Here is a 27,272-nt window from a genome sequence, read left to right as displayed (position 1 = left end):
GAAAAGATCTGCCCATTGTGGAGTAAGTAAGCTGCTTTAAGGGCCGTTTTTTTCCCCGAGATATTGACTGCTTTCTGGATGCAACTCTTTTGGTTGCCTTTGATCTGTCAGTGCAATCACAGTATCTTTACAGTGCAGAAGGAGGCCATTCGGCCCATCGAGCCTGCACTGGCTCTCTGAAAGAGCATTCCACCTTGTCCCACTCTCCTGCCTTTTCCCCGTAACCCTGCACATTCCCTCTTTTCAGATAGAAATCCAATTCCCCTTTTGAATACCTCGAGCGAACCTGCCTCCACCACCCTCTCAGCAAGTTCGCTCCAGACTCCAACCACTCTCTGGGTGAAAAAACTTTTCCTTACATCACATTTACTCCTTTTGCCAATTGTTTTGAATCTGTGCCCTCTAGTTCTTGATGCTCTCTGGAGTGGGGACAGTTTTTCACTATTTACCCTGTCCATACCCCTCAGGATCTTGCATACCTCTATCAAGTCCCCTCTCAGCCTTTTTCTCTCCAAGGAAAACAGTCCCAACCTCTCCAATCTCTCCTCATCGTTACAGTTCTTCATCCCGGGAATCATTCTGGTGAATCTCCTCTGTGCTCTCTCCAATGTCTTCACATCCTTCCTCAGGTATGGTGCTCGGAACTGGGTGCAGTAATGGCGGATACGTCTACACCTGCCTGGTCCCCACAACAGCCGGTCACCCAGCAACGGAACTGGAGATGCCCTATGGTCAGGACCTTTGACAGCACGATTGGCACGTGACCCAGGAGAGTGTCTTTGACCCCCCCAGGGAGCGGACACAGGAGGAAATGGAGTTGGAAGTTCATTAGGTGGGGAAGGAGGGTGAGAGGGTGGCGAGGGATGCGAGGAAGGAGTCGGAGGTGGACTCATCGCCGCAAGTGGCTGAAGAACACTCCCCGCCCTCATCCGCCCGTGGTAACTGGAGGTGGGCAATGAATTTGCGCTCACCCTCTGCGCTCCACGAGCAGTTATGAAAGAAAACCCAGGGTCCCCATTGAAGGGAGCGGCTTCCAACCCAGCCACCCCCCCCCCATCCCCCCCCATCCCCCCACCTTCTGGCCCAGCCCCCCCTCCTGGCCGGCTTCTTCCTGACTCCGCGGGGCTGAATTTTGTAATGCGCTCCCACGGCAAACGGAACCCGGGTGCCCGCGAGCCTGAAAGTGGCGGGCAAGCTCCGTGCCCACTTCAGCTGCTTCTGTGGCCGCCTCCGTTTTAGCCTACCCCCCACGACCCCCCCCCCCCCACCCTCGTGAAGCGGGCACGCCGGCTCCCCTCTGGGCGACGATGGCGGCATAGAAGCAAGCCATTCGGCCCATCTGACCCACGCCAGCATTTGTGCTCCACGTGAGCCGCCTCCCACGCCCTCCGTCGTCTCCCCCCATCACCCTGTCCTTCTATTCCTTTCTCCCTCGTGTGTTTATCCAGCTTCCCCCACCGCCCCCCCCCCCCCTCTCAAATGTATCGACACTATTCATCTCGACCGCTTCCTGTGGGAGCGAGTCCCACATTCTCCCCACTCTCTGAGTAAGGAAGTTTCTCGTGAATTCTCCACTGAATTTATTAACGGCCAACTTCTACTGACGGCCCTTAGATTTGGGTCTGGTACAAGCCAGAGATAAAATACTTGCTCCCTCAAAACATTCAGAAGAATTTGAATGAGGAACTAGAATGATAAGGGGGTGGTGGGGGGGGGGGGGGGTTAGAATTTTAACGGGGTGCCGGGGATTGAAACCATTCAATTTCCTGTGGCAGACCCAGTGATGGTTTTGTACCAGAGCGACAAAAACATGCTGCTTCTATGGTTCCCGCAAAGTCTCGGTTTGCCGGACGGGCAGGAGAGTAGCCCGGAGAGATCTCGCGATCCTGAGGGGTTGGGACAGCGTAGGCGGGGAGAATCGGTTCCCACTCGTGAGTGGATCGGGAGCCAGAGGCTTAAAGCCATGGGTGAAGGAAGCGAAAGCGACGTGAGGAAGAGACTCTTTTTTTTTCCGCGCGGCGAGCAGCTCGGCTCTGGAATGCGCGGCCTGAGCGTGTGGCGGAGTCAGGTTCCTTCGGGGCATTCAAGAGGTGACTATTTGAATAGGATCGAGGTGCCGGGTGACGGGGAGAAGGCAGGGGAATGGCACGCGATGGGCCGAATGGCCTCCTTTTGCGCTCTAACAAATTCCCGGGTAATTACTGCTTTCCACTTTGGTGATGCAGAGACTCGCCCCTCTCCTTTGAATTGGTTTTGTCACCTTGGGGAACAAAATACAGATGTGCAAACAGCTGTAGCAATGCGAGAGACACAGTTCCTACGACATTCTGACTCACTTTTGATGATCAGATTCCAGATATTCACAGTCAATCATAGTGACACAAAGGGGCATGGGAGTGATGGCATAAGGCACAGGATATGGAGCTTGCAGGATCCCTACCAACTATCCTGTTGCCTGTGTTACATCATTAACTCAGCCCCATTCCCAAAGTGCACAAGGAATCAAGCAGCCCTACTTCTAATGACCACAGATTTTACTGAGTGCTCTTTTTAGACATTCCACCCTCCTTATACCTTGCAACCCTCTGCCCCACTCTTTACAGTGCAGATTTAGAGTCTTAGAGTTATATCGACAAAGAGGAAGGCCTCTTGGCCTGTAGAATCCAAGCTGGCTGTCTGTGTGCAACCCAGTCCCATTCCCCACTGCAGGGTCCCGTGCTCCCCAACCTACATTGTCCAGCAATGCCTTGACTTTAATATTCTCATCCTTCTTTAAGGACACTCCATGATATCCCCCACCCCCCCCCCCTTATCTCTTCAGTTCCCTTTAGTCCTACAACCCTTGACATCAAGGCAGCATTTGACCGAGTGTGGCATCAAGGAGCCCTAGCAAAACTGGAGTTTTGGGTATCAGGGGGAAAACGCTCCTCTGGTTGGGGTCATACCTAGCACAAAGGAAGATGGTTGTGGTTGTTGGAGGCCAGTCATTTCAGTCCCAGGACATCACTGCAGGAGTTCCTCAGGGTAGTGTCTTATGCCCAACCATCTTCAGCTGCTTCATCGTTGACATTCCCGCTATCATAAGGTCAGAAGTGGGGATGTTCGCTGATGATTGCACAATGTTCAGCACCATTCGCGACTCCTCAGATACTGAAGCAGTCCATGTCCAAATGCAGAAAGACCTGGACAACATTCAGGCTTGGGCTGACAAGTGACAAGTAACATTAACGCCACACAAGTGCCAGGCAATGACCATCTCCAACAAGAGTGAATCTACTCATCTTCCCTTGTCATTCAATGGCATTACCACCACTGAATCTCCCATTATCAACATCGTGGGGGTTACATTGGCTAGAAACTGAACTGGACCAGCTATATAAATGCTGAGGCTACAAGAACAGGTCAGAGGCTGGAAATCCTGCGATGAGTAACTCACCTCCTGACCCCCTAAAGCCTGTCCACCATCTACAAGGCACAAGTCAGGAGTGAGATGGAATACTCCCCACTTGCCTGGATGAGTGCAGCTCCCCACAACACTCAAGAAGCTCGACACCATCCAGGACAAAGCAGCCCCGCTTGATCGGCACCCCATCCACAAACATTCACTCCCTCCACTACCGACGCACAGCAGCAGCAGTGTGTGTACCATCTACAAGATGCACTGCAGCAACTCACCGAAGCTCCTTAGACAGCACCGTCCAAACCCACGACCTAGAAGGACAGGGGCAGTAGACACATGGGAACACCACCACCTGCAAATTCCCCTCCAAGTCACTCACCATCCTGACTTGGAAATATATCGGCCGTTCCTTCACTGTCGCTGCGTCAAAATCCTGGAACTCCTTCCCTAACAGCACAGTGGGTGTACCTACACCACAGGGACCACAGTGGTTCAAGAAGGCGGCTCACCCCTACCTTCTCAAGGGGCAGTTAGGGATGGGTAATAAATGCTGGGCCTGGCCAGCGATGCCCATATATGTAAAACAGTATAAAAAAAAACCTTCTGCGACACCTGTGCTCCTCCAATTCTGGCCTCCTGAGCATCCCCAATTTCCATCGCTCCACCATAGGCGATCGGGCCTTCAGCAGCCTGGGGCCCGAAGCTCTGCACTTCCACCCCCCCCCCCGCCAAACCTCTCCAACTCTCTACCTCACTTTCCTCATTGGAACCTCTTAAAACCCACCTCTCTGAGCATCTTCCTGAATATTCCCTCAGGTGAGTTGATGCCTAATGGTGCTTAAAAACCCACCTGCGGAGCGCCTTAGGACGTTTGAATGTATTAAAAGATCCTATAATAAATCCATGCGTTGATGCGGTTAATGCTGCAAGCATTGGCACCAAAGGACGTTTTAAAAAATGTATTCTTTCATGGGAGGTGGGCGTCGCTGCTTAATTTGGCAGGAGACCAGAAATCAGTTTTCTGATGGCAGGATGAACTGTTGGAATGAAGTTCTCAGGACTTTAAAGGCGGGTCAAACTAAGGTAGAGCCTTCGGCCTACGAGGCCACATCACCTGCAATAGGCCTGACCTTCAGGGCTGGCAGACGGCCTATTATTGCCAGTGGGTGGTTGGGGGGGTGGGGGGGGGGTCTCAAGGGGAAGACCTCCCTCTATTTCAAGCAGAAACAGCCGAGCTATAAGATGCAGGCCGGGATTTTCCGGTCCCACAGTACTGGGAGTCTCCGTCCGAAATCAACTTGGCTGCTCCGTCGAATTTTCCGTCCACTGGAGTTTAGAAGAGTGAGGGGTGATTTGATTGAAGTGTACAAGATCCTGAACGGCCTTGACAAGGTGGACATGGAAAGGATGTTTCCTCTTGTGGGTGAGTCCAGGACTAGGGGGTCACTGTTTTAAAATTAGGGGATCGTCCTTTTAGGGACAGAGATGAGGAGAAATGTTTTCTCTCAGAGGGTCGTGCGACTTTGGAACTCTCGGCCTCAGAAGGCGGTGGAGGCGGGGTCACTGAATATTTTTAAGGTGGAGGTGGATAGATTCTTGTTAGGCAAGGGGATCAAAGGTTATCGGGGGGTAGATGGGAATGTGGAACTCGAAACACAAACAGATCAGCCATGATCTTATTGAATGGCGGAGCAGATTCGAGGGACCATATGGCCTACTCCTTTTCCTATTTTATATGCTCGTATGTCCCGACCTCAACGATTCCCGCTTGGGTGGGACTGGAAAATCCCGGCAGTCAGACATGCGCTATCAGCTGCTATAATAGCATTTCGCCCTTGCACTGAGAGGAAATTCGAGGTTCTCATGTGTGTAAAGTGAACCCCCCCCCCGCCCCCCCCCAACTAGCCTAGCTGTGCCAGGCACATATTACCTGATGCCCGGCCATTTTTCCCTGCTGACTGCTTGGCAGTCTCCGGCCTACAGTGTCTGATTCCAGTTCCCAGGAGCAGGTCACCATCCTGACTTGGAAATATATCGGCTGTTCCTTCACTGTTGCTGGGTCAAAATCCTGGAACCCCCTCCCTAACAGCACTGTGGCTGTACCTACACCACACGGACTGCAGCAGCTCAAGGAGGCGGCTCACCCCCCACCACTTTCTCAAGGGGGCAATTAGGGATGGGCAATAAATGCTGGGCCCAGCCAGCGACGCCCACATCTCGGGAATGGAAACACACGGCGGCTCTGCTGGAAGCCTGAAATAAATGTAGGAAAATGCTGGAAATGAGGCTGTGAATAAAGCAAGTCAAGCATTAAGCTTTATTTCTGCAGGGGATGGAATTGAAAAGCAGAGCCATTGTAATAAACTTATATCAAACCTTGTTTAGTCCGCTCTTGGAGCACTGAGTACAACTTTGGCTGCCGTCTTATTAAAAGGATACAGGGCCTTTGAAGAGGGCGAGAAAAAGATTGACAAAGATGGTGCCAGAGCTACGAGGTTATATATATAAGACCATAAGACCATAAGACATAGGAGCAGAAATTAGGCCAATTGGCCCATCGAGTCTGCTCTGCCATTCAATCATGGCTGATAAGTTTCTCAACCCCATTCTCCCGCCTTCTCCCCGTAACCTTTGATCCCCTTACCAATCAAGAACCTATCTATCTCACTCTTAAATACACTCAATGACCTGGCCTCCACAGCCTTCTGTGGCAATGAATTCCATAGATTCACCACTCTCTGGCTAAAGAAGTTTCTCCTCATCTCTGTTCTAAAAGGTCTTCCCTTTACTCTGAGACTGTGCCCTCGGGTCCTAGTCTCTCCTACTAATGGAAACATCTTCCTCCACGTCCACTCTATCCAGGCCTTTCAGTATTCTGTAAGTTTCAATCAGATCCCCCCCCTCATCCTTCTAATCTCCATCGAGTATAGACCCAGAGTCCCCAAACGTTCCTCATATGTTAAGCCTTTCATTCCTGGGATCGTTCTTGTGAACCTCCTCTGGACCCTCTCCAGGGCTATCATGGAGTACTGTGTACAGTACTGGTCTCCTTATTTAAGGGAGGCTGTAAATGCATTGGAAGCAGTTCAGAGAAAGTTTACCAACTAATACCTGGAACGGGCAGGTTGTCTTATGAGGAAAGGTTGGACAGGTTAGGCTTGTATCCGCTGGAGTTTAGAAGAGTAAGAGGTGACTTGAATGAAACACGTCAGATCCTGAGGGGTCTTGACAGGGTGGAGGTGGAGAGGATGTTTCCTCTTGAGGGAGAATCTAGAACTAGGGGGTCACTGTTTCAAAATAAGGGGTCACCCATTTAGGACAGAGATGTGGAGAAACTTTTCTCTCAGAGGGCTGTGAGTCTTTGGAACTCTCTTCCTGAAAAGGTGGTGGAAGCAGAGTCTTTGAATATTTTTATGGCAGAGGTAGATAGATTCTTGATAAGCAAAAGGGTGAAAGGTTATCGAGGGTAGGCGGGAACGTGAGATTGAGGTTACAATCAGACCAGCCACGATCTTATTGAGTGGTGGAGCAGGCTCGAGGGGCCGAGTGGCCTCACTCCTGCTCCTAATCCGTATGTATGAAAGATTGAACAGGCTGGGAATCTTTTCTCTTGGACAGAAAAGGCTGAGGGGTGGCTTAATGGAAGTCTTAAAAATTATGGAAGGCTTTTGGTAGAGTTAACACAGAGAAATTGCTTCGACTTGAGGTGAAGAGCAAATCTAGAGGCCTTCAAAATGCGACAGTCACTAATAAATCCAATCGGGAATTCGGGAGAAACGTCTTTACCCAGGGAGCGGGGAGAATGTGGAACTCGCTCCCACAGGGAGTGGTCGAGGTGAATAGTGTAGATACATTTAAGGGGGAAGCTGGATAAACACACAAGGGAGAGAGGAACAGAAGGACATGTTGGTGGGGTGGTGGGGAGGAGAGGGAGAGGCACTGGGTGGAACACAAAAATCGACATGGAGCAGTTAGGGGGTGAATGGCCTGCTTCTGTATAAACGCCGCCTGAACGCTCAGCAGGCCGGGGAGCATCTGTGGAGCGAGGAACAGTTTCAGGTTGGTGACCTTCCTCAGAACCGGATGCTTGAAATGATAGAATGGCTTGCCTGTTCTTCGCTGCCTGAACTGCTCTGTCACGTCTGCAGGGACCGGGACCCAACCGTCTGACCTGCAGACTCGTACCCGCAGACGTTATCTCATTGAAAGATAGAGAATTCTGACAGGGCTGGACAGGTCGGATGCAGGGATGATGTTTCCTCTGGCTGGTGTGGGGGGTGGGGTCTAGCACAAGAGGGTCACAGTCTCAGGACACGGGGTAGGCCATTTAGGACTGAGATGAGGAGAAACGTCTTCACACAGAGGGTGGTGAACCTGTGGAATTCTCCACCACAGAGGCCACAAGTCACTGAATATATTTCAGAAGGAAATAGATTGATTTCTGGACTCTAAAGGCATCAAGGGGTGTGGAGAGAGAGCGGGAGTGCATTGTCGAGATAGCGGGTCAGCCATGATCATATTGAACGGCGGAGCAGGCTCGAAGAGCCGAATGGCCTACTCCTGCTCCTAGTTTTCTATGTTCCTATGTTTCCTCTGCAATATTTATGACCCAAATCAAAGGAGGCATGATCAATTGACATTTCCTGACCTATTCGCGATGAAATACTTTGAAGGAAGTGTTCCTGCTGAACACAGGGGAACGAGCAAACATGTCAGAGGATAGGCAGGCCACGTGTGGGAGCCTCTGCTCCTCATCACAGCCTCACTTGGAGCAATAGTTCGGAGTTTGACAGCGTACAGCAATTGGCCTCCGCACTTATTTGCGAGCCATAACGCATTTTCTATATGTGTACCCGCTTGTTTAATAGGCTAACACCATGGTGCCTGCTTCTCTATTTATCATACCAGAGCTGGTCAATATTGTGGTGGCTCCTGTTGCAAGCAGATTAGTAAAGGCTGTGTGCGGTGGATCCATATTGCAGTACTTGTGTTGATTGGGTTGTGGAGGGTTTGCGAGTGATGTGACTGCCAGGAAGCCCCTCCTTTGTAATGGAAGCGCTGCTTCCCTGTGCAGCAAAGGAGCCTTTTGGAAGATGAAGATACTGAGATGTGAAGCGAGGCCTCCTAGTGCTTTGGCCGGTGGCTTTGTGTTGACTCTTTGGGGTCCGAAGAGCTACGCTTGTCTCTGGGTGATAACCCTTGGAGAACTTGACAGGGTAGATCCTGAGAAGCTGATTCCTTCGGTGGGGATTATCGGATCGGAGGGGTGGGGTTGGGGGGGTGGGGTGGATGGGGGGGGTTGACAGTCTCAGGCTAAGGGGTCGGCCATTTTGGACTGAGATGATGAAGAAATCTCTTCAGTCCGAGGGCTGCGAATCTTTGGAATTCTCTACCCCGGAGAGCTGTGGAGGGTCAGGCGCTGAGTATGTTCAAGGCGGAGATCGATATGTTCTCGGACACGATGGAGAGTGGAGTTGAGTAGGAGATCAGCCATGATCTTACTGAATAGAGCAGCAATCTTGAGGGACCCACTGGCCCATTTCTTATGTTAGGCATGTTTTATATGAAGGACATTTAAGAAGTATTTAGATGAGCACTTGAAACCACAGAACACAGGGCTACAGTCCAAGTGCTCGAAAATGGGATTAGAATAGATAGGTGCTTGATAGCCGGCATGGACACAATGGGCCGAAGGGCCTGGTTTTGTGCAGTATAACTCTGTGACTCTACGATGAGAGGTTGACCTCCTTGTACCCTATCTTGAAAGAAGCAACACCTTTTTTTGTTATTGAAAACCTGTCTCTGTTTTGCCATCTCCAAATTTCTTCCCCACCCCCATCCCCACAACTTCCCCACCCTCTTGCTTCCATTCACCCTGTGCAGGGAACAAAAACATTTGGAAGTAAACCTGTAGTAATTTTAGCTTTAAGGAATGTAGTGACTGTAGCTTTAAGACTTATCGTGTTGTGTAGTATCACGTGACAGCGTGAACGAATCAGCCCTAAGTGCGGGGAACCTAAGAGTGGGAGTTCTTCGTTTAGTTGTGGAGCTTGATGGATGCATGTAACTGCTGCTGGAGCCTGTAAATAAAGCTCGCTGTTCCTAATGAAAAACCTGTCTGGAAAATCAAGTCCGTAACAATACTCCATTGATCCATCATAAAAACAGAAAATGTCGGGAAGAAAATACTCAGCGGGCGAGGCAGCGTCTGTGTAGAGGGAGGAAGAGGGGGCAGAATCTTCCGGTGCAGCCCAGCAGTGGGAAGCATGGTGGTAGGGGGTGGTGGTGGGGGGGGGGGGGTCGGAGGGGAGCTTAGTTTGGCGTGAGGCCAAAAATCAGTTTCGCGATGCCGGGACTGGACGGTCGGAATTCCGTTCCCGGGGGATTTTAAAGGCCGGCCGAGCTTCCCAGCAAACAATGTCGGGAAGCTCTGTTTGCATGCATTAAGCCTATCACGCACGCTCATTGAAAAGGTTGGATTACACTCGCCGCCAAGTTAAGCTCCTCACCAGCGGGAAGTTAGAGCGTCCACTTTGACGACTGTATATCGGTGAGGTAGATTTCTTCCGTGATTAACACTGTGTTGCCGACGCGTTGACCTCTTTGGGGAGTGCCTGTAAATGTCAGCCCGTGCCTGAGACCGGGTGGTGACAGTGCAAGTTGCATGGAGGTTGGCCAAGGGAGAGGGGAAGGGTCAGCCGGGGAAGGGCGGAGCAGTGGCCTGGCATAGGCTGTCCGGCTGCCCTTTATATAGAAACATAGAAACTAGGAGCAGGAGGAGGCCGTTCGGCCCTTCGAGTCTGCTCCGCCATTCATTACGATCATGGCTGATCATCCAACTCAATATGGCGCCCGGTTCTTCAACTCCATGGGGACAGGCGACTTCCTGGCCCACCCCCACCATGAGAATGCATATTCCTCGAGGATGCATATTCAAGGAACTGACCAGCGCAAGATCCTGAGTGGTTAGCCGTCTTGTCACCCCACCAACACTGCCCACCCCCAACCCGGCAGGACTATCTCCCACTCCCCCGCCTGTCACGGAACTTAGATCCCGCCCAGAATTAACGTTTCAGGCCTGTGGCCTTTCATCAGAACCGCGAAAAGTTCGAGATGTGATAGGTTTTGAGCGAGGGGTGGGCGGGGCAGGGACAAATGGAAGGCCTGTGATAGGGTGGAAGATAGAGATTGAATGACAGAAGAGGTAGTCCTTCAGGACCAAAGAGCATGTGATGGGGTAAGACAAGAAACAAAAGATGTGCCCAGACCAGGTTTATGGTCTGAAATTGTTGAACTCAATGTTGAGCTCAGATGGCCAATTGAAAGATGAATTGCTGTTCCTGAAGCTCACTTTGAACCGCGCTGGAACTGTGCTGCAGACCAAGGACAGAGATGTCAGCATGTGGGGCAAGGTGGAGAATTAAAATGACAGGCCACTGAAAGCTCAGGATGGTGCTTGCGCATACTCGCCTCCATTGTTCCATCCTTGTTCTCAAATCCTCCCATGGCGGGTCCTGCCCCCTCCCTCCCTACCTTTCCTCCAGTCCTACAACTCTCCAAGATTTCCACGCTCCCCCAACTCCGACCCCTTACGCATCGGCCGATTTCTATCATTCCAACATTGGAGGCCTTGCCTTCTGCTCGCTCTAGAACTCCCTCCCTAAACCTCCCCACCTCTCTCTTGCCTTTAAGATGCACCTTAAAACCCACCATTTTGATCAAGTAACATCCACTCCTCATAGGTAATGACCATCTCCAACAAGAGGGAACCCAACCATCTCCCCTTGACATTCTGTTGACATTACTATCGCTGAGCCTCCCACCATCAAATCTTGCGGATTACCTTTGGCCAGAAACTTACCTAGACTAGCCCTATGCTACGGCTACAAGAGCAGGCCCATGGCAGAAAGTCCCTTAGCGATTGACTCACCCCTCGACTCCCCAAAGCCATCTTCAAGGCCAGAGGAGCGCGCTGGAATACTCTGCACTTCTGCCGGGATGAGCGCAGCGCCAACAACGCTCAAGAAGCTCGACACCACCCAGGGCAACGCAGCTCCGCTTAAACTGGCTGCTCGAGAAGGTGGCTCACCGTCGCCTCCTAAAGGGGCAATCAGGGAAGGGGCAATAAATGCTGGTGTAGCCAGTGACGCCCACATTCCCTTGAACGAACTTTAAAAATAAGCTTTTGGCCAACTTTTCCTCTACCTGATGTGGCCCCGTGTCAAAACTTGTGCGGTAACTGCTTGTGAAGCACCTTGGAGTGTTTTATTATGCGCAATGGAAGGTGCTGTTGTTGGTTTGATAATCATTGCCATTATTAACAACTCTCTGAGGAATCAAAAAATGATGTAGCAGATTCAGTCTCTGTGACAAAGCCTGAATGAGTACATTTTAATTGTTACATGTTTTTTCCTTTCTATTAACATCTTTTCTGGGACTGAATCGAGTTCTTTCAGTTTTTAATGCGTCGGCTGCGATTAAACGAAATTAATTTAAATCACCGGAAGACAGAATGACTGCATGAGCAGCACGGCACATTGCAGAGTCCTCGAGACATCATTTAAAGGCACAAAGAGCAACAAATTTTAAACCTCTGCAAGATTAAGTCATCGTTTAGGGAACCAAGTGGAAACCGTGAGAAAGAAAAGTGGCTTGCGTTGCTGTAGCACCTTTCATGACCTCAGGCGGTCCCAAAAGCGCTTCACCACCAGTGAAGTGCTTTTTTTCTCAAGCATAGTCACTTTGTATGTAGGCCTGCAGCAGTCAGCTTTGAGCACAGCAAGCTCCCATAAACAGGAATGAGATAGTGATCAGGTCATCTGTATTTTTTTTAAATTGCTTGACAGTTCCCTTGACAGTTCCAGCGAGCTTTACAGTTCCACTGACTTGATGTACTTTTTACGCACATTCATGTCTAATTTTAAAAATCCCCAAAGGGCACCTGACCTCCCCCAAAAGTGTCCCGGGACTATATCCAAAAGATACCCTACCTCTTCAAAAGGCTACCTTACCTCTCCAAAGAACTTTGGTTAGTTTAGACCTTCTTCTACCATGTCCGAGGAGCACACACCACACTTCCACTCCCTATTGGTGAATATCAGATCAGACTGAACTTAACATGTGCAGCTGTCTCCATGAACCAGGAATGTGCAAAGTTCAACCCGTCCCCTTTCCAGCCCCACCTTCTCCCCCCAACTCCCCCCCACACTGACCCTGAAAATGGTGGGGGGGGTGGGGGGAGCAGATTCAGGGGTGGGTCTTCCTGTTTGGGATCTCTGGAGCCATTTTCGCAAAGACAGAGAGCCTCTTCATCCGTCCATGCAAAAATTCAGGCCCTTGATTGAATCTCATGTTATCTGTAATATAATTTGGTATTGGGTAGCTGTCCTGGGTAGATTAGAGATTGTTTGGATTGACTGACAATGTAAGAGTTTTTACAGATGAATGATAGAGCTAGTTTTTTCTTGAGAGAGATTTTGTGAAGGTGACAGGCAAGGATAGTCTATTAGATATTATCCCTTCACTTCTGAGACCTAGATTAAAAAAAGCATTGCAAAGCTCTCTTCTCTGGCTTTGATGCTGTGATTTGAATTAACTCATTGCAGAGACTCTGTCAAAGGTCCTGCAGGAATGCATCCAATGATGGAAACCTGTCATTTTTTAAAAAAATTATTCATTCATGGGATGTGGGCTTCGCTGGCTGGGCCCAGCATTTATTGCCCATTCCTAATTGCCCCTTGAGAAGGTGGGGGGTGAGCCGCCTTCTTGAACCACTGCTGTCCCTGTGGTGTAGGTATACCCACAGTGCTGTTAGGGAGGGAGTTCCAGAATTTTGACCCAGCGACAGTGAAGGAACGGCCGATATATTTCCAAGTCAGGATGGTGAGTGGCTTGGAGGGGAACTTGCAGGTGGTGGTGTTCCCCATGTGTCTGCTGCCCTTGTCCTTCTAGATGGTAGCGCTCGTGGGTTTGGAAGGTGCTGTCGAAGGAGCCTCGGGGAGTCATTGTAACTGCACACAATCAGTGTCATCAGAATAGAGTTATCTGGCCCTGCTCCCTATCTCTGTAACCTTCTCCAGCCCCAGTACCCTCTGGGATCTCCGCGCTTCTCTAATCCTGGCCCCTTGACCACCCCCATCTTAGACACTCTGCTATTGGCAGCTGTGCCTTCAGCTGCCTGGCCCTCGACTCTGGAATTCCCTCCCTAAACCTTTAAGACGTTCCTTAAAGCTTACACCTTTGACCAGCCTCTTGATCGGCTGCCCCAATATCTCCTCATGTGGCTCGAGGTGACGTTTTGTTTGGTAGTCCTCCTGTGGAGCAACCCCCAATGTGGGGGCATTTAATTACATTAACGGCGCCATGTAAATGCAAGTTGTTGTTGGTGAAACTCTCACCTCACAGGCAGAGCTAAGCAAGGCTGCTTTTGTTTTTTGGAGAGGGTTGCCACAGGACAGTGAGATTATGGGTGGAATCAGGACTGTCAGGCGTGGCGTGATGATGTGTAGCAACACCCGGTGTCAGACAAATGGAAGCGCCAAGCACGGGTAGAGATAACCTGCAGTGTCAACGGGAAGGTATAATAATTTGGAGCAACTTGGTGGGGGGGTGGTGGGGTGGGGGGTGGTGAGGGGCAGGAAGCCGCTCCTGGAACAGGCGTCTCCTGAGTGCTTTTGCTTCCAAGTCCCAAAACCTGTAGGTTCAAGTCCCACTCAAGGGAATTGAGCACCAAAATCCAGGCCAGCGCTCCCAGTGTTGCAGAGAGGGAGCAGTACACCTTAAGAGGGGCCATCGAGCTCCTTGAGTGTTGGGGGAGCTGCACTCGCCCCAGGCAAGTGGGGAGGGTTCCATCACACTCCTAACTTGTGCCTTGTAAATGAAGGACAGGCTGTGGGGAGTCAAAGAGGTGAGTCAGGATTCCCAGCCTCTGACCTGCTCTTGTAGCCGCAGTATTTATAGGGCTGGTCCAGTTTGGTTTCTGGTCAATGGTAACCCCCAGGATACTGATAGTGACTGGGGACCTGGCTGACCATTCGGTAAGCTGATGGGTGGGGGGTGGGGAAGGTGATTCTTGTGTGCCATTTCTAAATTTCAGGAAGCGTTTTCACAGGAGTGAACAGCAGACCTTTTGAAAATCAATCCTTAAGTGTCTGAGGTGTGGCTAAAGATTTGAGCAGCATGCAGCTAAAGGGCTAGACTGAGAAATACTCCAGAGCCCAGAGAAGGCAGCTCTGAGTCGCTGGTTGATCTTTAGACTCAGCCTGCGGGACAATAGAATTTCAGACGATTTCATCGGCGATCTCTGAGCTACAGGCGGGCAGGCACTGACAAAGTATGAGCAGGGTGACTTTGGTTTTGGTGACCTTGAGCTGTCAAAGAATTTGGCACATCAGAGCATGATCTGAACAGTCAACACTGCAGCAAGAGCTGATGCGAGCAGTGGTGGTGGCAGAAATGTAGTGTAACCCTGCTGACTAAACAGAAGATACGCATAGTTACACAGTGAGTGATCCTTACCTTGCTGAATAAACAATAACTCTGTACAGGTACACAGTGAGTGATCCTTACCCCGCTGAATAAACAGTGACTCTGTACAGTTACACAGTGAGTGATCCTTACCCTGCTGAATAAACAGTGACTCTGTACAGTTACACAGTGAGTGATCCTTACCCTGCTGAATAAACAGTGACTCTGTACAGTTACACAGTGAGTGACCCTTACCCAGCTGAATAAACACTGACTCTGTACAGTTACACAGTGAGTGATCCTTACCCTGCTGAATAAACAGTGACTCTGTACAGTTACACAGTGAGTGATCCTTACCCTGCTGAATAAGCAGTGACTCTGTACAGTTACACAGTGAGTGACCCTTACCCTGAATAAACAGTGACTCTGTACAGTTACACAGTGAGTGACCCTTACCCTGCTGAATAAACAGTGACTCTGTACAGTTACACAGTGAGTGATCCTTACCCTGCTGAATAAACAGTGACTCTGTACAGTTACACAGTGAGTGACCCTTACCCTGAATAAACAGTGACTCTGAACAGTTACACAGTGAGTGATCCTTACCCTGCTGAATAAACAGTGACTCTGTACAGTTACACAGTGAGTGACCCTTACCCTGCTGAATAAACAGTGACTCTGTACAGTTACACAGTGAGTGACCCTTACCCTGAATAAACAGTGACTCTGTACAGATACACAGTGAGTGATCCTTACCCTGCTGAATAAACAGTGACTCTGTACAGTTACACAGTGAGTGACCCTTACCCTGCTGAATAAATAGGGACAACAGGAGATTCCCCAGCACCGAAGAAAAAACAAGGCTTATTTTTCGGGCAGGGGAGATCGACAGGATGCCTCCATTTTGAGATGCCCTCTCCCCAACCTTTTAAACCGATGAGTCAAAAAATGCCCTCAGCTGCTGGGGCACCATTGTGGAGGAGGAGACACACCACCCGCCCCCCCCCCAACCCCCAACCACTCAGGGTTACCTGTGCCTGTGACTGACTCAGCAGGAGGGCAGGGTCTCCAAGCTTGCTTGGTGTGCCTGCCTGACCTCTGCGGTGCCTCCAGATCAAAACATCGGTGTTCATGCTGCGCTCGAGTCTCCTCCTGTCCCACCTGCCTCATCTCAGCCCTCTGGCTCGCCGTTCGTTTCTGTAGGTTAGTGAAACACTCAGCCAGGCAGCTGTGGGCACTCTCTTGCCCTGTGGTGTGTTGCCCTTTCTGTGAGATTTCCTGCTTTTTCCCTCAACCCCACTCCACCGTGCCAAATGCCCACTCCTGGGCTGGAATATGGGTCCGCAGCTCCTTTTGAGAAATGCGCCCGGGCACAGAAATGTTCTCTTCAGTGTGGAGGCTAAAGGCAGGGGTGGTGGTGGGGTCGATCTCACAAAGCCGCGGGTTGAAGTCCCCGTTGACCCTGCCTCCACCACACCCCCAGGCTGTGCCACTCCAGGTCTGAACCACTCGCTGAGTCAAAAAGTTTCTCCTCACGTCACCTTCGTTCCTTCTGCCGATCCACCTTAAACCTGTGTCCGACGGTTCCCGATCCTTCCACTGGTGGGAACAATTTCTCCCTGTTCACCCTGTCCAGACCCCTCATATTACTTTGAACACTGGCGTATTAGGGTCTGGCACATAAAGGGTCTGAGTATACTACCGCTCACACAGTGACATAAGAAGGCACATGACTCAGAGCCAGGCTCAGCCTAGAGATGGACAGAGTTGGGTGAAGAGCCATTCTGGAGTCCGCTCCATACTTGTACCCTCTATTGTATATTTCTTTCCATTCGTTGATGGGATGGAGGCGTCGCTGGCTAGGCCCAGCATTGGTTGCCCATCCCTAAGCGCCCTTGACAACTGAGTGGCTCGCTCAACCATTTCAGGGGGGCAGTTAAGAGTCAACCACATTTGCTGTGGGTCTGGAGTCACATGTAGACACAGATTGGGTAAGGATAGCAGATTTCCTTCGCTTGTCATGAAGCTATTAATGCATATAATATTATTCGAAAAGATTTTTCTTTTAAAATTGAGGTTTAGTCCGTGGGTGTGTCTTAGTTGGATTAAAGCCAGCTAGCCTGGGTTCTTTGATATGTACTAGTTTTGATATGTAAGAGAGCGTGTATTTGCATTTTTTTTGAATAGAGCATTCAAGAAGTGGGGTGAAAACTGACACCTATCCAGCAGCCACCAAGCAATATGTTGATATTACTAATAAAATTGGTGCTATGAAAGGGGTTTTATTGCCAGAGAGGTTTAGTTCAGAGGTTGTTGATACATTGAGAATTAGCATTCAATGGGCGGTTGGTATAACAAGACAGCTGTTTTGTGTGTGCCGAGCAGAGGCAATGTGAGATCAAAAGGCAGCTTCAAGCCTCTAACTGGCTCCACAGGAACCAAAGTGAAAAGAACCTTATTTTGAATTCATCAGGTGAAAATGCTTTGCCTGGTGCCTGGTTAAGTCTATGGGTTGCTGTTGCCTTAATGAAGATTAGTTTGGGGATTTGTTAAAAGTTATGATGGTGTTAATTTGTAGCCATATATACATATTTTAACCTGTATAAATTAATAAAGTGTTTCACTTAGTTTCATGTAAAACCTGGAGAACTGGTGGTCTGATTCCTGAATTTAGAGTCGCATCTCAAACATACTTAAAATTATAGGTTATGACAGTTGTTTACAGTTTCCCTCTGGGATTTTTAAATAACTCCACTTTACCAACTGCATTGGTCATAACACTCGAAAGGACATTGGTGAACCAGGTGGGTTTTTTACAACAACCAACAATGGTTTCATTAGAATTTTAATTCCAGATTTTTTATTGAATTCAAATTTCTGCACCTGCCTTGGTGGGATTTGAACCCAGGTCCCCAGATCATTACCTTGAGTTTCTGGCTTACTAGTCCAGTCACAATACCACTACTACAGCCAGGATTTTATCGCCCCCACCACGAGGTGTGCTCCCCGCACCCAGCCCCCCACCCTCCCACCCTCCACCCTCTACACCCCCCACCTGGGGTAGATGCTGTGACCCATTTAAATTTCCATTCAGTTTGGCAGAACCGTAATATCCCACTGGGAGGGAGAAGCCCATAAAATCCTGGCCTATATAAAGTTATTACAAAGACTTGCTGTTAATATACTCGAGACTACAAAGCCTACTTCATGGTTTCTGCAGCAGGATTCTTCAAATACCTCCATCAAACCTCCCCTCAACCTTCTCTTCCCCAAGGAGAACAGTGCCGGCTTCTCCAATGTATCCACGTAACTGAAGTCCCTCATCCCCAGAACCACTCTCGTGAATCTTTTCTTCACTCTCTCTAAAGCCTTCACATCCTTCCTAAAGTGCGGCGCCCAGAATTTGGACTCCAGTCGTAGCCAAACCAGCGTTTTATAAAGGCTCGTCATAAGCTTTTGTACTCAACATCCTTGTTTATAAACCTCAAGACCCAGTAAACCTCTTTCACCACTTTGTCAACCTGCGCTGCTACCTGCTGCGATTTGTGTGCATGAAACCCCCACAATAGGTTTGTTTTATCAAAATTGTCAAGTTCTCTTTGGCTGAGGTTTTCTAGTCCTGCCAGGGATTTCTGGCCGGTCTCCCAAGCTTTCCTGCCCACCCCCACCATGGCAATGCCCGCCGCTGGCAGGACCGGTAAATGCCACCCTTGGTGCCCCATAGGTCGACGTATGTTATCATCAGCGTGTACCGGGTACATTGTCATCACAAAGCGAGCTTCACCATGCAGACGAGACCTGCTTCCAACATGAGTAGCCTGTTGCTTTTGCACCCTTGCTGCATCAGTGTCCAATCACTTACGGCCACACTAAGGTCTAACGATTACGCTGTCCGTTCACCGAGGGCGGTGGAGGGGCGGGGGTGGGGGGAAGCGGTTGTTGATGAGGGCAGGCTTGCCGATTTCGCCCCAACTGCAATTGCCTGATTGTGAAACTCCACTGAGACGCACCCACCGTGGGTTGAGATACTCCGATGGGTCCACCAGAGTGAGGAAATTGTACTCCCTGCGGCTGAACATGAACAGAAAGCATTTTAAATGTAAATCTCATTCCTGGCCCGTTTCCAGGGAGCTAACAGGCATGTCAACAGTGAGATTGTTATTAATACTGTGTAGCTTTTTATTTTCTTGTACAATTTTCAGCCTATTTATTTTTTATTTTATGCTGTCGTTTCCCTGTGCCAAGACTCCTCAAGCGCTGTCAATGTCATTCAGCAACAGAGGCCCAGAAGGCTCCACCGATGCAGCCCTTGATTCACACACTCCGCTCGGGCTCCCTCATCGAATCCCCAACTGGCCTCGTCCTCCTGGGTCCCTCTCCTGGGTGGTGGCCCCCTGCCCGCGGCTCACCGCACGGACTGGAGGCTACATTCTACTGTGCCGCCTGCCTCAAGCACACTTCCCCATCCTCAAGCGCACAGGGAACCGGCAGCAGGATAGAGGGAAACTGACCCGGATGCTGCAAGCACAAAGTAAAGAAGAGAAAGCGCTTGCAAGGGGGGTGGGGAAGGGGGTGGGGGAAGCTCGGCAGCATCTGTGGAGAGAGAAACAGAGTTGACATTTCGGGCCCGCGTGACTCTTCCTCAGAGCTGCAGGAGTTTGGCCACCAGGCCTAACCTGAGCTCGCCACCCCATTCAAGAAGGCATTGGCTGAACTTCTCCCAAAGCTCCATTCTCCCGGCCTGTCGCTTCGGATCCAAAAAATCTATCAATCTCTGCAAGCAGGAGCCTTCATTCTGTTGGTCCTGAATGACTACAGCTTTCCAAGGGGTTGATCCATTGGGTGAAATGGTGGCATAGTGGTAATGTCATTGGACTAGTAATTAAAGAGCCCAGTCTAACACTCTGGGGATGTGGATTCAAATCCCACCAGGGTAGCTGGTGGAATTTAAATTTAATTAATAAAACCTGGAATATAAAGTTAGTCTCAGTAATGGTGACCGTAAAAGCCCATCTGGTTCACTCACATCCCGTTAGGGAAGGAAATCTGTCGTCCTTACCCATTCTGGCCTACACGTGACTCCAGAGCCACAGCAACGTGGCTGACTTTTAACTGCGCCCCCCCCCCCCCCCAAAATGTTCAGTTGTAGGGCAATTAAAGCAGAAACAGCCCCCTATGCCCATTTCTCAGACTATGGCTCCATTTTAATGGGGAGCGCTTTATCCACATTGGCTGGTGGTGTTCCCAGGGCCCACCCTTGGAGCAATCGACAAGTCTTGGATTAAAGAGCCGGTGCATTTCTGGCGTGCGGACAGGGTTATTGAAGGGCACAGTGAGAAGGATGAGTCAGTGAGGACAATCTGTGAAATGGGGCTTAGGAGTTACCCTGCTGGGAAGGTGAACGAAGGGAAGCAAGCCCTCAGGGGATAGGAGTCACGTTGGACTGGTTCAAGGAGGATGAAGGGTCAATTTAAGGGGAAGAATAAAATATAACCATGGAGGGAGATTTGTGAATCACATGGGCCAGAAGTGCTTTAGCACCCCCCTCCCCCTCCCCAAACTTCATTCCATGTTAGAATGAAATAGACATTTTAAAGTATGACTGTTGACATTCCAAACACCTCCCCAGGACTTGGAGACAAACAGCCTATCCACTGTCAGCACAGCTACTCTGGTCATTGCTTACAGGTGTGGATATTGTGCACCTTCTTCCCAGCGAAACAACCTAGCCCCTCGCCCTCCCCTCCCCCACTCCCCACCCCTCCCCCCACCCCCGGCCCCACTTTTGACCTTTAATGGCCAAGCCACCCAGGGTAGTTGTCGGCAGAATGCGGAACAGGTCACATGACCCACTTCGTTCCTCCATTTCACCCTAAGTTAAAGGTACGGTCCCAAAACGTAACAGCCCTACATTTGTGACACCTCCTGCCAAAAGTCATCGCCGGAGAGATGAGCTTTTAACAACACTACTCAAAATGTGACAACTTGTGGTGTTCTACATATTTTAATAACTGACTTATAACACCAAAAGGCCAGGATTTCCCGGTCGTCTGGCAGGGGGTGAGCGGGAGTGGCCGCGAATCGGACCGACCGCTGCCCATGATCCGGCCAATTAGCGGCCAGCAAGCGTGAGTGGGGGAGGAGGGCGAACGCGGAGGTTTGCGCATGTGTGTGCGCGGTCAAAGCACCCTGAGCCGCCTCAGGGAGCTGAAGCTTTTTTGAACGCAAAAAAAAATAAAGAATTTAAAAACGTTAATAGCATGTCCCCCTCACGTTGACTCTGTCGCATGCGCAGGGACGCGTTATGAATTAGTTTGAAAAATTTACGTTTTTTTTTTTAAAAAATCAACGATCAAACCTGCATCCCACCCGTGGATGAGGTTTCGCAAAAAAAAATCCAAAGGCCGCTTGGGTTTCGAGCCCACCGTAAAGTTGGACGGGCAGCGAGAAGCTTGGTTTAATTCATAGCTTAATGGCCTAAGCAGGCCTGCTCATTGCCGGCGGGCGCACTACCGACTCCCGGGCGCATCCCCCCCCACCGAAATATCGCTCGAGTGCGCGATGGCGCCAGGACACTCGCCCAGCCTCCTCGCATGTCATTTTACTCTCGTTTGGGTCAGGCGCATGCCCGACGAGCACAATATTCTGCCCATAATATATTTAAAAGTCTCTTCCCTTGTTGTCACTTTTTTTCATTAAACAGCCCACCTTGGCATTATCGCAATGTTTGATCTGTGTCAACCACGTGCACTGGGGAAAGGGCAGTGTCACTGCACTAGTAACCCAGAGGCCCAGACTGGCGCTCTGGGGGTGTAGGTTCAAACCTCACTGTGGCGGCTGGTGGGGTTTAAATTCAATCAATAAAATCTAGAATATAAAGCTAGTCTCAGCAATGATGAGCATGAAACTATCATCGATTGTTGGAAAAGCCCATCTGGTTCACTAATGCCCCTTTAGGGAAGGGAATCTATCCACCTTTCCCGGTCTGGCCTATATGTGACTCCAGACCCACACAGTGATGTGGTTGACTCTTAACTGCCCCTCTGAAATGGCCTAGCAAGCCACTCAGTTCAAGGGCCATAGGGGATGGGCAACAATTGCTGGTCTTGCCAGTGATGCCCACATCCATGAAAGGGAAAAGAAATGTAACCATTAGCAGTTCAATTTATGCAGATTTTTAGAGCTCTAATTCTCTTCTGAACAAGAGTTCATCCTGCTACTGGTAGCACATGTTCTGTCATTTCTCACCGTAGATATCCTCTCTCCTTTCAAGTAAATGTCACGGTATTTCCATGTCCTGGGTTTGAAAGTTGGATACTTGGTTTGGTCTGGTTAGCTTTATTACGAACAGCATTGTCATCAGGATGTTAGCCTTTTAGCACGGTCTGTGGACAATTTTGCTTAAGTTTTAAAGCTGGATCTTCCTTCTCTTTCCTGGACGCAGGCGTTTTATTGCCCAGGTCGGGAGAAAGCATCTCAGCCCGCCAAACAGCTGAATTGTTCTTCTCCTCTTTAAATGCAGGATTACAACTCTCTGCTGCTTTAAGAACCTAATTAAGGTCCATGTTGCTGATCAGTCAAAAAAATAATCTAGGTACTTTGTTTTAGGCAGATAGGGAATTCAGTAAAATTCTTCTCCCCAATTAGCACAAAAAGTTGTTCAACGACTCTCTCACAAGAACAACTTGGCTTCATCCTTCTGAAGTTTCAATTTCCATTCTAAAATGTAAATTTGGTCTCGTCGTTCCACAGTATCAGCATTAGTTACAGCCAAGTCATTTTGGTCATTTAGCACCTTGACCCTGGTCCATCAGTCAAGGAGACCACGTTGCCCAGCTCCATTGTTGGTACTAGCTTTTTAATTCCAGTGATTAAGGATGGAATCGTCCCAGAATTGCACTGAAGTGTGGTAGCGGGTGTGAGAAAAGATGTTTTAACCCGCCGGCCAGAATAGCAGGTTTTCGCACGCTTTGTCCGCTTCTTGGCTCATTAATTATGCAGCCATGGGAAACACGCCTTCCCGCAGGCAAGCAGCCTCTGAATCACCCGCCATGCCGTTACCTCACCATTACCTCGCTCCCGGGGGCCATGTCGAAACTGCAGCCGCCCGCACAGTTCTCAACGCTGGCAACCCAGGATTGCTCCAGTGAAGACGTGGCCCATGAAAGCTAAGGAGAGTTCAGTGACCCATCACTGGAATGACTTTCGGAGGCTCAGCGTGATGTCCTCCACGCACCCCCCACCACCCCCCCCCCGCCCCACTCTGGCCGCAGGAGGTCCAGCAGTCTCACCACTCCGGCTTGGGAAGAGGTGGCAGTGGTGGTCAGTGCCAACGCTGCACAGAAGAGGTCGGCCATCCAGTGCAGGAAGAGGATGAATGATCTCATCCGTGCCCCCCAGGGTAAGGGAACCATCTCATCACTCTAAACTCACACACTCACCAACCCATCGCACATTCACTGGCATCTCACTCACTGCCCAGCTCAAGGGACATCACCACTCTCTCTCACACACACACCCTCACATCTCCATCCGGCCTCACCTCCTCTGGAGGCTGCCTCCTCAGCCCTCACCCTCTTGAGGCCACTTGCACAGATCAACATGTACCCTCCACACACACACACCCTGGGATACCCTCCCTTCCCCAGTACAGCCCTCGCCCTGCACCCTCTTCCCTCGCCTGAGGCCACTTCTCCCCCTTCCCCAAGCAGGCCCGGGCCCTGCAGCCATTGGAAAGCCACCCCCACCTTACGGCTGGTCTGGGAGGTAGAGACCTGCCCGTCAGCCCCTTTAAGAGCGATGTGGAGCTGCCTGTGAATCCTGGCGCTGATGACCATGAGTGCTGCCCGAAGCAAGGGAGGCAAACAAACCTCCCTTGCCAAGTCCTGAGCCAAGTGCAGCTCACCAGGTGCACGCCGCTTACGTGCCATTGTGAAACACGTCAGCGTGTGCCCGGGGGGATGACTCCGCCGAGCAGGGCTTATAATGAGATGCTAAAGTGTTAAAATTGGGTTTCCAACAGCGGGAAACATGGCCGCCATTGATGGGCAGAATGGACAATCGCAAACTGGTTTTTCACAATGGTGTAAAACTGACATTCGGCCTTTTCACCATATTGTCCGCTCAGGCCACCGAACACGCCCGACACCAGCGGGCAGGGAAAATTCCACCCCAAGACTTAACCAGATTTTTAACAATTCATTTATAATCGAATGCAACAATCCTGACATTTTTTTGCTCTGTTCGGTGTGTAGCTACCACAATTACGTGCCCTTACGTACAGGATTGCTTGGTGAAGTCATGGTGTAGCGAAACCTTGGTGGGGGGGGCAGATTAATTTGGACCACAACCTCCTGATTTCCGTGTTTAACAGCTCATGGGCGGACTCCAGCGCTACTAACCCAGCTTGCTCTGTGACAATGTTGAGCACCGACAATGTCGCCTTTATCCCAACCACAAAATTCAGGCCAGTAATGTTTTGCAAGAACATAGTAAGGGTTTCAATTGAATGAGCAACCGGTCCACTCCCAGCTCCAGGACTGCACAGGAATAACCCATTAATAATCCATGAAGCAGCCTCAATGCATTGTTTGGCTATGAGGGTACACCGCATTAAATGCATCAAGTAAAAGATTATTCATTTAAATTACCACAGCATACTTCTGAGAATCTCTTAAGGCCTCCTCCCATATCATGATGGAAATTAAGTGGATAAATGACTCACGAGAACATAATGCTCTCGTACTGATGCGCTGCATCGCTTAAATCTCTTATATTGGTCATTTGCCACTCGTAACTCTCGTGCTTGTTCACTGCGTATCAACTGTGGCTCAGTGGGCCCCGTGCTTGTCTGTGAGAGAGCGCGGTTATGAGTTTGTTATGCTCTGTGGGGTTGCTTTTCTTGTGAACTGGTTGCACACTTATCTGTCGGAGGGTGAATCGATTACCGCAGACACAGAGACCAATATGAAACGAAGCACGTGCTACATATTTACAGACGACAGAGCACTAACATGATGTGTGCTTCTCCAGCCAGACCCTCCTCTAGACTAACCTTAATCTGGTAGCCTGCGCTACACAGCCATTGGTCTCAGAGTCACGTGGTCAATCTGCCCACATTCTCTTAAAGGCGCATTACACCTCAGATTATCACAGAGCTTAACTCCCATTTTATAGCACATAATCTGGGCTAACATTCCAGTGCAGTACTGAAGGAGTGCTTCACTGTTGGAGGCACCGCCTCTCAGGCAAGGCATTAAACTGAGGATCTCACTGCCCTCTCAGATGAACATGAAAACCCTGCGCCCTTGGCACTCAAGCAGCCCGCTTGATTGGCACCCCCTCCACAAACATTCACTCCCTCCACCACCGACGCACAGTGGCAGCAGTGTGTGTACCATCTACAAGATGCGCTGCAGCAACTCACCAAGGCTCCTTAGGCAGAACCTTCCAAACCCATGACCGTTACCATCTAGAAGGACAAGGGCAGCAGACACAAGCGAACACCACCACCTGCAAGTTCCCCTCCGAGCCACTCACCATCCTGACTTGGAAACATATCGGCCGTTCCTTCACTGTCGCTGGGTCAAAATCCTGGAAACCCCCCTCCCTAACAACACGGTGGGTGTACCTACACCACATGGACCGCAGCGGTTCAAGAAGGCGGCTCACCCCCACCTTCTCAAGGGGGCAATTAGGGATGGGCAATAAACGCTGGACCCAGCCACATCCCGTGAATGAATAAAAGAAAAAGGAACTATTGCCAGGGCTGGAAAATTGCAGCTTATGAGGTAAGATTGGATAGGCTGAGGTTATTTTCTTTGGCACAGATGAGGCAGAGGGGAGACTTGACTGAGGTGCACAAGGTTGTGAGGGGGCTGGATAGAGTGGATGGGAAGAACCTGCTTCCCCTCAGCAGAGAGGGGGAGGGGGGGGATGGGGCACAGATTTAAAGGGGCCTCTGCATTGCTAGCCCAGTGATGTTACCACTGACCCCACCGTCTCCCCTAAATGCTCAGCCCTGCCAAAACCCAGTCGATGAATAAAACCACTGGGCAACAAAATCAGAAAGCGTGAGCGACGGGAGTGTAAAATGCGGTGAAGGAACCGGGAAGCAGCCCAAGCGAGGAACCTGGCAGCACATGCTCTGTGCCGAGAGATGCTTCAAACTTGCTGTCCCATCAGGACTTAAAGCAACGCAATATTCCGACTGCAACAGCTCGGCCGGGCGTTACACAATCCCTCCTCTCTGTGCTCTGAGGAACACTTGCATCGCTCGCAGCACTGCCCCGTCACTGTGCGATTGAGCAAGTCATACTTTACAGGCCGGGGTGACAGTAATAGCTGTGCGGTGCGGGTTTACCAGCTGCTGATTGATGGAAGGAGGTAGCTAATGCTGCACCTGCCCTCGCTGCTTCAAAGGTTACGGGGAGAAGGCGGGAGAATGAGGTTGAGAAACTTATCAGCCATGATTGAATGGCGGAGCAGACTTGATGGGCCGAATGGCCTAATGTCTGCTCCTATCTCTTATGGTCTTGTGGTCTCCCGATGAGCTGGACAGCAACCGTCATATGAAAGGGGGGGGGGCAGCGAGCAAGCCTCTTAATGCACCGCTAAATCAAAATGGGCCATGCTGCAGAATGTAGGGGTGCTGAGGGAAGCTAAGTGACTGGTAAGCCTGGGTGGGCCTTAGGGGCCCAGGAACAGGAGGAGGCCATTCAGCCCCTTGAGGCCTGTTCCACCATTTCGAGGCTGATCTGCATCCCAACCCAATTTACCAGCCTTCGCCCCCCCATACCCCTTCACACCTCTGGCTAAACTAAAACCTATCAACCCCAGAGTTAAAATTACCAACTGATCCAGCGGGAGAGTGTGACAAAATTTCTAACGCCCTCTCTGTTTGGAAATGTTTCCGAATACTGGCCAAAGGCAGGATTTAAGTCGCAGCTTGGCCACGCTCTCGGTGAACTCACATGTCGGGATTTCCAAGTCAGGATGGTGAGTGGCTTGGAGGGGAACTTGCAGGCGGTGGTGTTCCCATGCGTCTGCTGCCCTTGTCTTTCTAGATGGTAGCAGTCGTGAGTTTGGAAGGTGCTGCCTAAGGAACCTTGGTGAGTTGCTGCAGTGCATCTTGTAGATGGTACGCACACTGCTGCTACTGTGCGTCGGTGGTGGAGGGAGTGAATGTTTGTGGATGGGGAGCCAATCAAGCGGGGCTGCTTTGTCCTGGACGGTGTTGAGCTTCTTGAGTGTTGTGGGAGCTGCACTCATCCAGGCAAGTGGGGAGTATTCCATCACACTCCTGACTTGTGCCTTGTAGATGGTGGACAGGCTTTGGGGAGTCAGGAGGTGAGTTACTCGCTGCAGGATTCCCAGCTTCTGACCTGCTCTTGTAGCCACGGTGTTT

The 27,272-nt window shown here is 50.3% G+C and overlaps 1 protein-coding gene across 2 annotated transcripts in view; it reads left to right on the top strand.

The window, feature by feature from the left end:
* LOC121272973 (neurexin-2-like) overlaps positions 1 to 27,272 on the top strand; it is a 2,565,635-nt gene that overhangs the window by 185,374 nt on the left and 2,352,989 nt on the right. Inside the window, exon 3 of one of the 2 annotated variants that reach the window (XM_041179880.1) lies at positions 525 to 551. The exons of the other annotated variant lie outside the window; for it this stretch is intronic. Within the exon in view, the coding sequence (XP_041035814.1) occupies positions 525 to 551 (27 nt within the window). The remainder of the gene's footprint in view (positions 1 to 524; positions 552 to 27,272) is intronic. 2 annotated transcript variants of the gene reach the window in all.

Source organism: Carcharodon carcharias, chromosome 37 (assembly GCF_017639515.1).
Source record: "Carcharodon carcharias isolate sCarCar2 chromosome 37, sCarCar2.pri, whole genome shotgun sequence".
Taxonomy (NCBI): domain Eukaryota; kingdom Metazoa; phylum Chordata; class Chondrichthyes; order Lamniformes; family Lamnidae; genus Carcharodon; species Carcharodon carcharias.
This window is presented reverse-complemented; position numbering and strand designations above follow the sequence as displayed.